A 14,924-nucleotide genomic window follows, 5' to 3' on the forward strand; every position below is an offset into this window, starting at 1 on the left:
AATAGCGGCACTGCTGTATAACAGCAGGCAGTAACTGTATAACAGTACCATCCATTTTTTTTATCATGAAACACACCTACGTTTTGCACCCTAAATAAAGTGGGTCCTGACACAATGCTACTTATATTGCGCAAAAGTTTTAGACCATGGTTTAAAGCTTTCCAAATGACTTATGTCTGGCACACAGCAACAACCAGAGGTGACAGTATATACCATTTAAAAGACCTATAATTTATGGAGAGTAAAATCTCTGCAGTCTGAACAGCAGGACATTTATTTAGAAATGGACAGAGGTATTGTGCTAAAGGTCCACTGCCAGTCATTTGTCAAAAATATTAGCTGTCAGCAGAGTTTTGCTGCATGCAAGCTTTTTAGAAGTTTTTCCTTTCAGTTTGGTTAACGAGAGCACCTTTTCCAAAAAGCCTCCTGCAGAATTAATGTCATCGCTTTGATCTTGCTTCGTCAGGATAACTTACTATAAATAGGTAAGTGCTAATTAATATTTCATGATACCTATATATAGGTTTATGAACTGCCTTATGTTGGCTTATTGTAGCTTTACCTGGTTGGGATGCTTTTGAGCACATTTTCTTACTTTAGGAAAGCGAAGAGTGTGTACGCTAATTTAAATATTTGCACATGTTACCGTGTGTCTGAGAGGAATACAAATGAATATCCTAATATAACCCTGCTCTAAAGTATAGTTCTGGGAATTTAAAGCTGTTGTTGTTGTTTTTCAAAATTTTGTCAGACACCAAAAGTAAGAGTTGCCCTAGCTCGTTTTGCAAATGATGTAACCCTTCTGTAGTGGTTCACATCTTGGTATTTTTGGAGAAAAGAAATTCTGACTTTTAACCAAGACTTTCCCTCAACCTGCAGTGAACCAATGTTTGTTTTAATTTCACTTAAATTTCAGATAGATTCTTAATCCTATTTCTCACACTGCATAGAGTGGCATCTGTCTCATCAACGTCCTCTCAGAAACCTACTTCCCTCCCTGCAAACACAGCCAATTAACATATTTATGACTTCACCTTCACTCTGTTGACAAATGATAAGAAAGGAGAGAATGGGTCTGCTCAGAACACCAGTACTCAGTCATTTTGACACTCGCCTCTTCCTGTGTGAGACAGGATGGGGCTCCGATTCTGTTTCCTGTCACTCGCCGTGTATTTATATCAAGCTCAAATACTGCGACACTGATGGAGTGCCCACTGAGCCCCCCTGCCTATCAAAGACTTATTAGTCTGACATGGTAGCAGACATTCTGAGAGAGGGATGGTAAAGAGAAAGTCGTTGTCTGGAAAATATTGTCTGATACTGGGAGCAATGACTACTTAGTTCGGTTTTTAATGAATAGAGGTAAGTACAGTGGAGATGTCAAAGGTTAGCACAGACCTTAGTCAAAGCAAGAGAGTTTCTACAAAGAAAGACATATCTGACTTTTAATTTCATTTAGGAATCACTGTGAAGTGAAGCTCCTTCAGTTCACTGTGATTTGCAAGTCAAGGAGCATAGCCGTGGTCTATCATTATCAGTGTCATTGCACCCTTTAACATTTTCATTGTCGTATTATTATAAGACAGAATGAAAGCTAAATATAAGCTTTTATTGAACATTTTACCAAGCAAAATATCAAACAATGACTGGACTATTAAGATTTTTTTTAACATCTTTTTGAACAATATTACATGTGTAATAATAACAGGTCTTTATGTAGTGGCATATCCTCAAACTAAAAATGTCTTAGTTATTATTTCCACACTATATATAGTGTAAATAATTTACTAAATGTGTTTGTATCAAACAATAACCATCCAGTTTCCCCTCTTGTTGATGCTATTTAGTTCACTGTGTATCTTTAGATTTTAATACGGCCTGTCCACAGCTTGTGAGTCTCTCTCTTTCCCCTCTGCTCCTCCTTCCTCTTCCCTCCTTTTCATTGTCATGTCACTCCCTTCTGATGCACTGTTGGCTAATCAGACATCCTGTGGCTAATAATAGGCCACTCTTGTGTAAAGGGTAGCGGGAGCTCATTTTCATGGAGCTATTAAATCTTCACTACACTTAGCATCTCCGTGGCTAATAAACAGTGACAGCTGTGGTCTAATGGTCCAGCCGCCAACACTCCCATCAGTGATGTGCAACAATTAATTACCAATTTTTCAGGGGTTGCAGGTTCTTGACAGGGAGGCCCCATTCAAGTGGATATCCCTTTGACATCTGGTATCTATTTAGTTCAATATCACTTGTTACAATATTAGGAGATGACTTATTAGTGGTAACAGACATGATTCAATCAGTTTGGGAAAGTGAAAGGGATCTTAACATGGGAACTTTTGGGCTGCAAAATCTGTCTGAGAAAATGAGACTTGGTAATTGGTTTCTCAACACAAGCTTTTCTTGCAAAGTTGTGACTCTAAATGTGAGGTAAGGAACTAAGGGACTAAATTTCTATATTACAAATAAGGCCTTTTTATGCATAAGAATCTGACGAAAAACTAGCGATGACATTGGTTATTGGTCCCATTTCAGTGTGTTTCTGTTGACTAATTCATGAATAGTCTTTTTTATAATTGAAATACATGATGGTCTATAAATAAGTGAAGTAAGTAAATGTCAGAGCCATAGTGAAGTTATGACTTCAACAGTGCTCAGAGTTTCCAGTCTTATTCAGCTAAGAAGTGATAGCATATGGACTTTGCCTCATCCTTCATAAAAAACCACCACATTTAACACAGGCTTCCTTTACATAAACTTTGAAACATTATTCACCAGAAAATAAGAAATGATGTATGAGAAAATAATTGCAGATTCATATGAAGCTCGCAAAGGTGGTGTATTGATTAATAAGAATAAAGACATATATTAAAATATTCATCATATTCATATTCAAGTATATTACAAGTATATTGCTAACGTCACTATTCAATTTTGTTAGTGTCAAGTAAGGGCTAAGCGGTGATTACAACATGATAGTTATAGTCAAATCCAAAATGACTATACAATATTACAGTTAATTACTATACTTAACAAACAATTTGTCACTTCAAAATGCTTACATGTCACTGCTTTAGAGGAAACAGCTTGATTTTAATTGTGGCTGGGAGCTAACAAACAACTGTACAACTCTAAAAATTGTGTTAATTAACCAGGCAGTTGAGCACTATGGCATTGTGCCATTTGCAGCATAGAGAAATACTGTTTAGACAATACTTCCGTGCAGCTTAATGCAATCTGTGCATCAACAGATACAAATCCTCCAGGCTTGCTTTAGCCTGTGGCAACAGGATGATGGTAAATCCTGACAGATATGAGGGTGGTGCATCAGAAGGTGTGATATCAGCAGACAGAGTGTGAGTTGTTCCTGAATGTGAGGGGTTAGTGCCTCTGCTCAGACAGCTCACTTGGTCAGTTTAAATTATTTACAGGTTGCGTACTGTTTTATCGTATTAGACATATAAGAAACACTTAGGATGAGAGTGGGGACAATGGAGAACTCTGTAAGGGGAATATACAGCATGAATTTTAAATGCAGATTACATAAATTTTATGCAAGTAATTATTCACAACAGTATCTTCTAAAGCCAATTGCTCTACACAGAATTAAGTGATTTTGAATAATTGAGTTATTTAACGTCAAAAAGTTTCAAACAGGTGATCTCAAAACAAAGAATCAAAAGAAAGACTCAAAATGTTTAGTGAAAAATGTATGTGAGCACTACAGCACTACAGTCAGTTTGCAATTCTGTTTTGTTACTTAATCAATTACCTAAAATTGTTTAAGTTATTATAACTATCTGTTTATGATACAAAGTATGGTTCTTTAATATTCAGGCAAGATGCCTTTTTCAACAACTCTGACCGAATGTATAAATGTACTGCAGTGACAACATCCGTTTATGTTACCATTTACTTTTCTCTTTTGCCCTTCTGTCAGTTGAGTAAAAAGTAGCTTTTAGTTGCATGACTTAAGAAATCAAAGTGCAGCTTGTTGTGTGGTTGGTGTTTGTCTGAGTTAAAATGTTGGTGCCATTATATAGGGACTACCAAAAAAGATAAGAAGTGCTTATCACCAGCTAAACCATTATTCCCACATGAAATCCTATCAAGCACAGTTAAAACAGGGATTACCACCTGACCCCATATAGTATGTGCCACCAGCCTCACCTTGCTGTAATAAAGAGCACAATTACGACCACTTGTTGTTCATCGACGTTCATGGAGACAATTTATCCTGAGGGTCTGTAGATCTCTAGTACTTAAAGACTCATTTTAAAACCAGCTGTTAGACTGAGTATATTATTTAAACAGTGAGCATAGAGGGAGAAGCCATCCCTGTCACGCTGCAGGGGCTCTGAACTTCCATCTCTTCTGCTGTCTCCTCCTAGTCCCCATGTTGATGCATGTGGAATAATGGCCTATAATTTACCCAGACACGACAGCTTAAATATGCGTTTCTCCAAGCTGTTTTGTTATTGTCAACTACCCTGAGCAAAGAATACGATTTAAAGTGTGCTTGTATCTTGAAAGCCTTGCAGTCTTTGATAGGGAAGAAAAGAAAAGATAACACACAGCATGCAGTGGATATGTGATGTCTGAGCACAGGACTTGATTTTGCATAGAGTGCAAATTGGTACAATTTCTCTGTCAAACTTTACACAGAGTGGTTCTGAGATTAAATGAAATTATAATTACATGACTAACAACAGAACATAAATATGTTGAAGACAACTGAGTGATAAATGGTTCCACTGTGTGTGTCTTAGATCATTTTTACCAGATCAGTTTGCATTTCACTTGGCTGTGCATATAAGTTCTTTATGCTGTATAATGTGTAAAATGTCATGCTTCTATATGCAGAACCCATGTCAAGTTCCAGTATGTTCTCTCATTGTTATGTCACATTTGACTCAGCATAAATGAGACCCTGTCTGCAAAAAGAAATTACATGCACAAAGCTGTCACATATTATTTATGAAGACATTCACCCGCTCCGCTTCAAGAAATGTGTGACTAAATTGTTGATATGCACACAAACAGTGTGTTGTAGACTCAGGTTAAAAGGCTAAACAACCAGCTGAGTCTCCGTACCCATCAAAGTACATACTGAACACTCTGTTCCAAGACTGGCCTCTTGTTGGGTACAGACTAGGCAGGCTGTTGATGAGAATATCCCCCAGGTTAGATGCAGCTCATAATTATATATGTAAATGAAAAACCTGGGGATTCCTGCAGTTTGTTTCCTCTGAACATTTGCTATGTGTATTACACTTTCCATTAGCTTCCAGATTTATGTATAGCAAATACATCCCTAGGCTAATTTGGTTAATTGCAACTACACTTTCTCCCCCCTTTCCCTTTCCCACAGGCCTGAATTGGTATTGAGAGTATAATGTGGACAAGAGCTCTCGCAGAAGCAGAGCATGACAACTCTAAACATCATAGCACAAAGACTCATATCCCCACTGTTTCAGTATTGCTTTGAAAAAAAAAAAGCTGTCAAACAGACAAAGGAGAAGCTTAAATTTCAGCAGTAGTGGGTGAATTTGATTGTGGGCTTTGTTAACTCGAATCAATAGAGAACTGCTCTAAGAGGGTTCTTTTTTAAAATACATATAAAGATGTTAGGACCAGAGCTTAGGACCACACACAGCTAAATAATCTGCACTCATAAAGCCTTGCAAACTAGTTTAATACCTACTCCATTACGAGTAATGATAAAGTGCCAATCGGCACGCTCTAATAGATGCAATTGGCAAGCTCCTGAGAATTCAGAACTGTTCAGGCTTGTTTAGAAAGTGACAGGGAAAAATAAAAGCAGAATGAAATGAGACTGGTTGTTATTAAGTAATAACATAATGAAGCAGAAAGACTCTATTATGTCTTCTGAGAGTCGTCACTAAGTTTTAATTGTTGTCTAAACTACAGGAATTGCAATTACAACACAGAATTTTTCAAAGGTTGAAGCACATGTAGTAGGGGGTGAAAACAACTTAAATTATGGCAACTAAAGCTTTAGGGACTTTAACTATTGTATTACTACTGTTTACTATGGAACATGAATATAAAACCCATTGCATTATGTTCCAGTTCTGTGCACTAACACCAAACAGACTGACTGTGACATTGCAATAAACACAGCATGAATCAGAAAAGACACTTCAATACACTTTCTACCTACAGGTCTCCTAAACTACTCTACAAAATATCCTTACATACACTGTTATCCAAACAGGTAATCTGAGCTAGATTGAAGGGGGAATGAAACAGTTTAGGAAAGCAGTCTCTTCACTGCAGACCATAATTACACTTGTCCTCTTCTTTGTGCCAGAGGGAGAGAGTTTGTAAGCATGTAGTCTTGGCAGAAGACTTACCCAGTTGGACATCTATAACACTGGCCTGTCTCTCAGTAGGGAAGAGGACCTTTGGTGGTCTGGTTGTGAGCAGAGCTGAAAGAGAACAAGCACACATGAGCAATGGGACACACAGCAGGGGCAAGAGAAACAGTTCTCTGTGATGCCGATTACACAGCAATTCCCAGTGCGTTGGGCCTGCAGGTTAAATTGAAACTGAATAGTTAAAGCTATCGTCAGTGGTTCTGTGTGTGCATGTGTGTGTGTGTGTGTGTGTGTGTGTGTGTGTCTGTATGTTTTTTTTTTATCACTGTTGTAATGCAGGCCAGTGATGACCTCCGGAAATAGAAGTTGCGTTAAGGGTCTTTGAGCCAATAGTATTGCAGGGTTGAGTTAAGTTCATAGAACAACACAGTTAAGTTGCACTGACAGCCTGTTTTATGACAGAATCACCCCTGCAGGACAAAAACAAAAAAAAAAGCAGATTGTGCACGTGTGTGAGAGAAGAAAATACATAATTACGTTATTCATAGGTTTATCAGATTTTGAGAAACTCCATATACTGTAAATGTAAAAACATTCAGCCTTATATTCATCAAGTTTGTTTGTATAAATGTAGAGGATATGGCAGAAGTGTTGTGTGTTTCTCTGTGCATTTAGGCTAGCTCCAACGCAGAATAGCACAAGTGCCTTTGGATGATCCCCATATTTCAGTAACCCTCAAAAAGATGAATAAAAGGAAGACCATTTGAGTGTGTAATGCTCTAATTTATTCGATAATGCTGTAGTGTTAAGGGGTACTTTACAAATGCAAATGTTAATTGTAAGTAGACTGATAACGTTTCAATGCACATGGTTAAATTGTGTGTGCACCAGACCAGGCAAGAAGTTTTACAGGTCTGCTGTGGCAGTGAAATTGAAAGATGCAATCAGTGGCTCAAGACAGAGAACACAATGAGAAAGATAACTATAACAGTTAAAAGCATAGCATTAAATGACGAATGATTTCATAAGATGAAACTCATTAGAGGTTTACATTAATGATGAATATTCACAATAAAAAAAAGTGTTTGTGTTTGTAAGTACTTTATTAGTTATTCATGTCAATTTAATGCGTTAAAGTGTTAATGAAGGGTGTGTTAAGCAACTATAAATTACATTATTCATGCATTTGCTTCTATTCAACATTAATGCCATAGCTTTGATTGTAATGTTATGTTCATTTTACTTCCTCTGCTGCTGTAAAGAAGAAACAGCTAGTTAAGATGAATGATGTTAATGAGTCACTATCTTGACATCACTGAACTTTTCATATTCATATTTAATATGTTCAGAGCTTAAAAGACGGAGCAGCAACAACAAAAAAGAACAAACCAAAATTGACGAGCTAAAACAAATACCAACTGTGGACATGAGATGATAACAGGAGACTGTGGGTGTGGTTAAAGACGCTGCTGACTGAAAGCGCCGTACATTGTCAAGAAATATTGACTCTGCAATACAGAGTTATCTGGTTATGACTGTGTCATCCACGGAAGCCATGCTTGGTGGAAAAAAGATACAGCTCCAGTTAGTTTATTCAGCATATTCAGGAAGGGGAAAAAAGGGCTTCGGTCCCTCGCTGTAACCTTCAGTTCAAGGAGAGCACGGGAAAACCGTACGTTGTGAAAATTCTTATCTTTTGGGGGCCTCTGCTTAATTTTGCCTCTCCATTGTATGCGGAACGCAGGCACGGGAGTGAGGGATGAAGCCGGGACCCCTCATCCATCTTGGGGGGACAGCTGCAGCTTTAGCATGCAAATGAAAGCTATCATTCTTGTCAACAGCGAGCCAGAGAGCACCCGTTCCTGCTTAATATTCCTCGTCCAGTCAGACCACCCTTGTTTTGTGCTAGGCTCTCTGTGTGCCCCTCGCTCCCCTAATACCCCACCTGAGGCTGGACTCCTATCTCCTGTTCCACCTTTCTCAGCAGCTTCTTCTATACATACATAGAGAGAGATAACACAGGCGTCACAGTGCACATAATTATTAAGCAAATGCACTGCCATGTAGAAATGTTAATGGTGTTTGAAGATATGAGGTTTACATGAAGCTGGGAACAGCCTTGGGGATGAATGTTTATGTGCTTGCCGTGTTGACACAGTGATCTCTCTGTTCGCCACTGCTGCTTTGTGGCTCCCAGTTGGCTTGTTCTGCTGAGTGGATTTATAAACATATTAATCAGATACTGCTCCAGATAGTACAGAGGCTACTCACTTTCATCAGTTAGCCTGCAAAAGCGCATCGCGATCACAGAATAAACTTCATAAAAATTCATTAAAAAAAAAATCTTAAGTAGAAAAGTAATGTAACTACAGAAATATAAACATTTGTCTGAATATACCACAAGCTGAAAATACAATAAAAGCAGCCAGAACTTTAGATCTACATTTGATGTACAGGCTTTCTAATAACTGTGTCATATGTACATAGAATTGGTCACTCACTAGCTAGGGACAAACAAACAAACACACAAACAGCAGTGTGTTAAAATAACATGTAGACAAATATGAAGTTTTTTCCCCCCCTAATTTACAATAATTAAACAATCTAAAAACATTTTAAAAAAGCAGACAAACTCTTAGGCTATTGCACTTGTGAATCACCAGGCCACTGTTGGAATATGTAATTTAATTGTGTTTATTTTTACTCAGTCTACTGATGCAATACAGCTAGATGCTGTTTTCACACAAATGGACTCAGAGTTGGGTGTGGACTCTGTAGGCAGTCAATGAAAGTAAGGACCAGTATTGTCAGAGATACATGCTTCTCCTCTGTTTGTATGAGACAAAACATGCCAGTGTACACTTGTACCTCTCAGACTGCTACTCTATAGCTTGGCCATTCTCCCATTCTTTGAAAAGCTGATATTCACAGTCAAATCAGCACACCTCTCTCTCCCCATCCACTTGGTGCACCTTGCCACTGAACTCTTCATTAAGAGAATTAAATGAAAATTGAGCAATGAACATATTTTCCTAAGGGCATTATTAAAATTAAAAGCTAAGTTTTGATGAACTTGTCTAAAGTTTCCCTTGTTTTTCAAGGTAATTTGGTTAATTGCTGCCCTGAACCACCATCAATACTTCAGTCTGTGTAAATCTAACAGATGGATCAAGTCCTGTTGTTCTACACAGGGCTCTTGTGCTTTCTGTAACGGCAGGTCAATCACTTTGAGATATATTGTTTCTCTCTTTGTCGGGTTGCACAATCTGCAAGGCTTGGGATTTAAAAGCCAAAAGCAGCAGGATAGCCTGTTTGATACAATCTTGTAACAGACATCAGGTAATATAGTTGATAGAGGACAATCTAAGAAAAAATATGCCTACAAAGGTAATACTGTGTGCTTTACATGCTTTCTGTCTCAAAGTCACTTTCTACAAAGTATTACTATTTCACCCAATGTTTAGATTCAGATACTTTCTCATTTATACAGAATTGGTACAAAGAAGTAACATCTTAAGAACACCATTCAGAAATATAGTTGTAACCTAATGATAGCTCTGAGTGGTACTAAGCTTCTTCTTTACAAATACTGACCAGGACATTTGTAGTGGAAGGGCATTGTTCGTGGTTTACCTCACACCATTGGTGAGTTCTTGAACAATACTTTGTTGATAGTCAGTGATTTTAGAGTCAAAGCAGTAACCTACAGCATGGTAAAAAACAAAAACAAAAAAACTATCAAATTAATTTCACCTTTCATAACTTAGTATGCATTTTTTCCACTTTTGATATAAATCTGACTTATTGAATGTTTGAAAATACTTGCATGTCTTTGAGTATATCATAAATACATTAACACTGAAAGCACTTATTCATAGATATGATCATTCCGTATGAGAAAGGATGACTGAAAAGACAGAAGAGTCCCACTTGCTTTCAGCAAGCGGCTTTATGAACCATAGTAGGTTGCCATGGAAATAAACCTCCTCATCAGTAGCTATATTGCACAAAAAAAGGTTTAACATAAGCCTTAGGTTATGATGGATAATTACTCAATTTCCATTTGTAACACCAGCCTCTGGTCAGCAATTTGACCAAAAAAAAAAAAGTTTTAGGGAGAAATGGCCCCCTTACTGGGTTGAGATTCTAATGAGGTTAATGGTGTGAACTCATCAGGTGGTCTTCAAACATATTTAAACTACTACTCTGGAGAGTCTACTTTTACCCTGCCTTAAAAATCAACTCAACAAGGACCTCTATCAACAATTTCAAGGAAGCCCTCATGGCTTAATAAGGACCTGAAAACTGACCTTCAGATGAGGATTAGACAGAAATAACGATTTGACTGATACTGTGTAGAGCGATGATTTGGCTGAGATTTTACTAACATAAATCCTATAATGGTGGTTTCATGACTGCCATACCTTACAAGAAGAACTTGACTAAAGTTTTCAAACCTTGAGAACTTTCTTTAGGAACACACAGTGTACACATGACAAAAGAGTCACTGCAGTTTTACAGAAGAAGGAGATTTACAGACATTTGTTACATTTTTAACGGAGCATGCTCGAAAGATTAAACCCAACCAACTCAGTATCAGTGACACTACAATAGAAACAATTCAACAAGTACCTTTCTCCTGAAAGCAGGAAAAAGCTTAATTTATTCCTCTAATTACAAAACTATCACCGGAGAAAGGGTTCACTTGTTTATGTGCACGGTGCATTCTTCAAGTGTAAGATGATCTGAGCAGATGGCAACTTTCAAGTGATCAATGCCTTTAATGTGTCTTACAGCAATTTTTTTCTTCAAGTGATAGAACTGATCTGTCTCAGTTGTAGTATTTGATCTGCTGAAAATTCCCTTGTACCCCTTTGATTTAATAAGAAAAGAATTTACCATATCTTGATGAACTAGGTCAAGTGTTGATGAAGGGTATTATTGATCTTAAAAATCCTTACTCTGGAAGCTTAGATGGCTCAAATAGCTAAGTTTTTGTTGTCCTCTGCTAATTTGAAAGAATTTAGGTAGGACAGGTCCTATAATGGAGCTTCTCAGACCCGTGTACACAATACTGTACACATCTGTACACATACAGTACGTGTATATGTACATCTACACTGGGTGTAAAGAACAGTGTCTATACTGGACATGTCCTGACACATTCTCTAAAACATGATGTATCGCTGTCTAGGATAAATTCCATTAAACTGTTGTTTTCCCAATCCAACAAAAGCAAAAACATTGTTCCATTGTTTCACAGAGTGTGTCTTATACCATAAAAAGTTGACTCAATGAAATAGTTGAGGTTTGAGAAATGAACTGGTGGTTTCGAAAGAGTGTGACAAGGTGTCTTTTTTTTTCTCATTTACAATCTTCTGCGCGGCTTTGTGCAAGCTCTTCAGAGAAGAGCTAAACTTTTCAGAGGCTGACAAGACATATAATGGTCATGCTTGTTTTATCTCTCTTCATGTGGGCTTTGGCAAGCTCTCATTTTGAGAGTCTGAAAGCATGAGGTATGGGAGAAGGTGTCGTACGGACTCGACAAACTCATTTCTCTTTTAAGTGCTGCAGTATTTTCATGAGGATGAGCAAGAATGGGAGCTCTTTGGTCACACAATCCTCCAGCAGCAGACTGAAGCCACAGAGTGAGCTGCTCAGACACTTACTTTATAGATACAATATCAAACAGAGAGCGCTTAGGTTGTATTTGTTATTGTTGTTGTTATTATTAATGACGCTGCTGATGAAACTGTCTTTAAAAGGTTATCCTGATGAGAAAGCAAGTATGTAAATAAAATGACAACCATGGGAGACTAACTACAGTCTAAAGCAAAAAACAAACAAACAAGAATTAACAGAATGAGTAGAGATTTGATAACTCAGTTTATTAAATGGAAAGAGAAAGTTTATATGATCATGAATAGTTCAGTGAATGTCACAAAATGATGATGATGATGATGATGATGATGAAGTTGACAATGATATTGGTTAGAAGGGTGGTTGACATATTATAGGGTAATATGTCTGATATATTTAGCCACTTTCCACACATTTTCTGAGAAAAGTCTTCCATTCAGGCACATACATCAATCTACAATCAGTCAACTTTTTAAAATCCAGTTTTTCAAGTATTATCCCCATACAGGATAACAGGATTTGTGAAATCTAAATAATCAACAGAGGACATGAAACATCATTCAAAATAATGACCTCAGTAATGTTTAATTTATGTCTATGTACATATGTTTGTAGTACAAAGTCTTTTGGGATCGGGAGACACGATATCTCTCTGGGCTGCTAAAACCCTAAAATCGACCCAACAGATGTAAAATATGAGCTATTCTTTGTCAAATGCCCAAAAGGTAATTTTTTCTCTGCTGTTAAAGAAGTTATGTGCACTTGGAAAACATATGCACTTTGAAAACAGTTTCTTTTTTCTTTTTTGTTTGTTTTTTTCAGCTGCCAATTTACTGTATGTTTGAAAAAAAAAAGCTGCAAAGAGATTTGATGCTTCTCTGACCAACTATGACTGTGGACAACTCCTCTTACCATCATTAAAGCAAAAACAGAAGACTCGGTGTGATATTCCCCAAACAACATCTCTGTCTCTGTAGAGTTAAAAGTGCTCCTTGTTAAGACACAACTTGTGTACAATTAGTAAACTTGTTTAATTACACACTTTGTTAAAACTTTTCCTATTAATTCTTCAGATAAAAGTGTCTTCAGAGAAACTTTAAGCAGTACGTCAGTTAAATATTCAACAACTTGTTAAAAATGCTGATGGAGCAGTTTCTACCTAGTACTTCGTATCTCACTTTAAGACTGATGACTCAGTCAATGCCTTGCAAAGACAGCACATAGAAACCACGAGAACGAGTTCTTTGACACCAAATTACAGGCATCAAAAACCCTATGATGAAAAAAGGTGCTCAGTTCCTTTTAAAAAGTGGGTTTCTATATTCAAATACTCATTCTAAAACCTATAGAATGCTCAGCAATAAGCTCATATTCCACATCACTTTGAGTTTAAAAAATTGAGAAACTGAGCTACTTCTATATTGCACAGGAAACGGAGGGCTTTCTTACCAGGGCTCACACGAAAGGTGTTCCCTTTAGGAACAGAGGCTTCAGAAGCTCTTTTTTTCATGCACACACACACACACACACACACACACACACACACACACACACACACACACACACACACACACACACTCAATTCACATCATGCAGTCACAAACAGATGGCAAAACCATTTTGTTTTTGTCCCAGATTAAGAGATGTGCGTGATTCAGTGACATGATTGTGGAGGTGTACAACTATCTAGATTTACCACACCTTATTAAATCACATTATTTAACCTGTGCTTGGGTCTAACAACTTGGTAAAATATTCTGAGCTATAAATATTCTGTAAAATATTATGCAGTTGCAGGTTTATATGTTTAATGATGACTCACTGAGAAAATGCCAGAATGCTTACTGTATTCAAATGACCACATTTACATCCTTTCTTCTACTTGAATACTATGTATATATCCAGCGTCATATATTTGTGAAATGACTGATTAAATGCTAATGAAATTATTGAATTTGTCCAGATGAATTTTATACACTCACTCTCACTCATTATCTAAGCCACTTATCCTGATTAGGGTCTCAGGGGGTGCTGGAGTCTATCCCAGCGCTCATAGGGCCAAAGGTGGGGAAACACCCTGGACAGGTTGCCAGTCCATCACAGGGCAGACACATAGTCAAACACATTCATACCTAGGGGCAATTTAGTGTCTCCAATTCACCTAACCTGCATGTCTTTGGACTATGGGAGGAAACTCACGCAGACACAGGGAGAACATGAAAACTACACACAGAATATTCCCACCCAGCCAGGAATCGAACCCAAGACCTTCTTGCTGTGAGGCGACAGCACTACCCACTTCGCCACCGTGCCGCCCTATTTGCTAATACAAAGAAACTAAATTGTCAATTCCCTTATCTCTGCCTAAATCCTGTGTCTATAATTCATTTGTTCATTTCCAGAGATGGTCTGATCATGATTGTGGCAGAAACACAAACAAAAATGTCTTTACATGTACTGGCCCACTTTGTCTTTATAATGTTATCCAAACTCCCCCAGTGGTCCTTCCTCTGGGAAAGGCCTGTCTTTCTGAAGGGACTCTGACTGGTGCATGTGCTGAGATTGCTGGTAAATATCATTATACACTTCATCTGCATTGGAAAGAATCTAGAAAAAAGACTTGTGCATTGACTATTGTGTGTGCTCTTGTCCAAGGCTTCCTTACGCATGATATTCCACTGCTGTAAATAAACCGGGATCATAAATAATATCCAGTTAACTAACACCTCAGAAAAAGGGAATACTGTAAAAGCCTATTAGCGATAAATCCTAAGATTGCATGTGATAAATTAACCTATTTTAAACAAATTACTACTCATAATGTCACGTGTCCTGCATCCAGTTCATTTGATTTACTAATCCTACAGTGGCCTACTGGAAGGAAATCAGCCAAAACAGTTGAAAGAATTGAACTGGCCATTCTTGGATGGCTGAAATAGACCA

The 14,924-nt window shown here is 37.6% G+C and overlaps 1 protein-coding gene across 1 annotated transcript in view; it reads right to left on the minus strand.

The window, feature by feature from the left end:
- Positions 1-14,924, minus strand: part of il1rapl2 (interleukin 1 receptor accessory protein-like 2) — a 166,619-nt gene that overhangs the window by 29,589 nt on the left and 122,106 nt on the right. Inside the window, exon 5 of the mRNA XM_030766535.1 lies at positions 6,378-6,452. Within this exon, the coding sequence (XP_030622395.1) occupies positions 6,378-6,452 (75 nt within the window). The remainder of the gene's footprint in view (positions 1-6,377; positions 6,453-14,924) is intronic.

This window comes from Chanos chanos, chromosome 2 (assembly GCF_902362185.1).
Source record: "Chanos chanos chromosome 2, fChaCha1.1, whole genome shotgun sequence".
Classification (NCBI taxonomy): domain Eukaryota; kingdom Metazoa; phylum Chordata; class Actinopteri; order Gonorynchiformes; family Chanidae; genus Chanos; species Chanos chanos.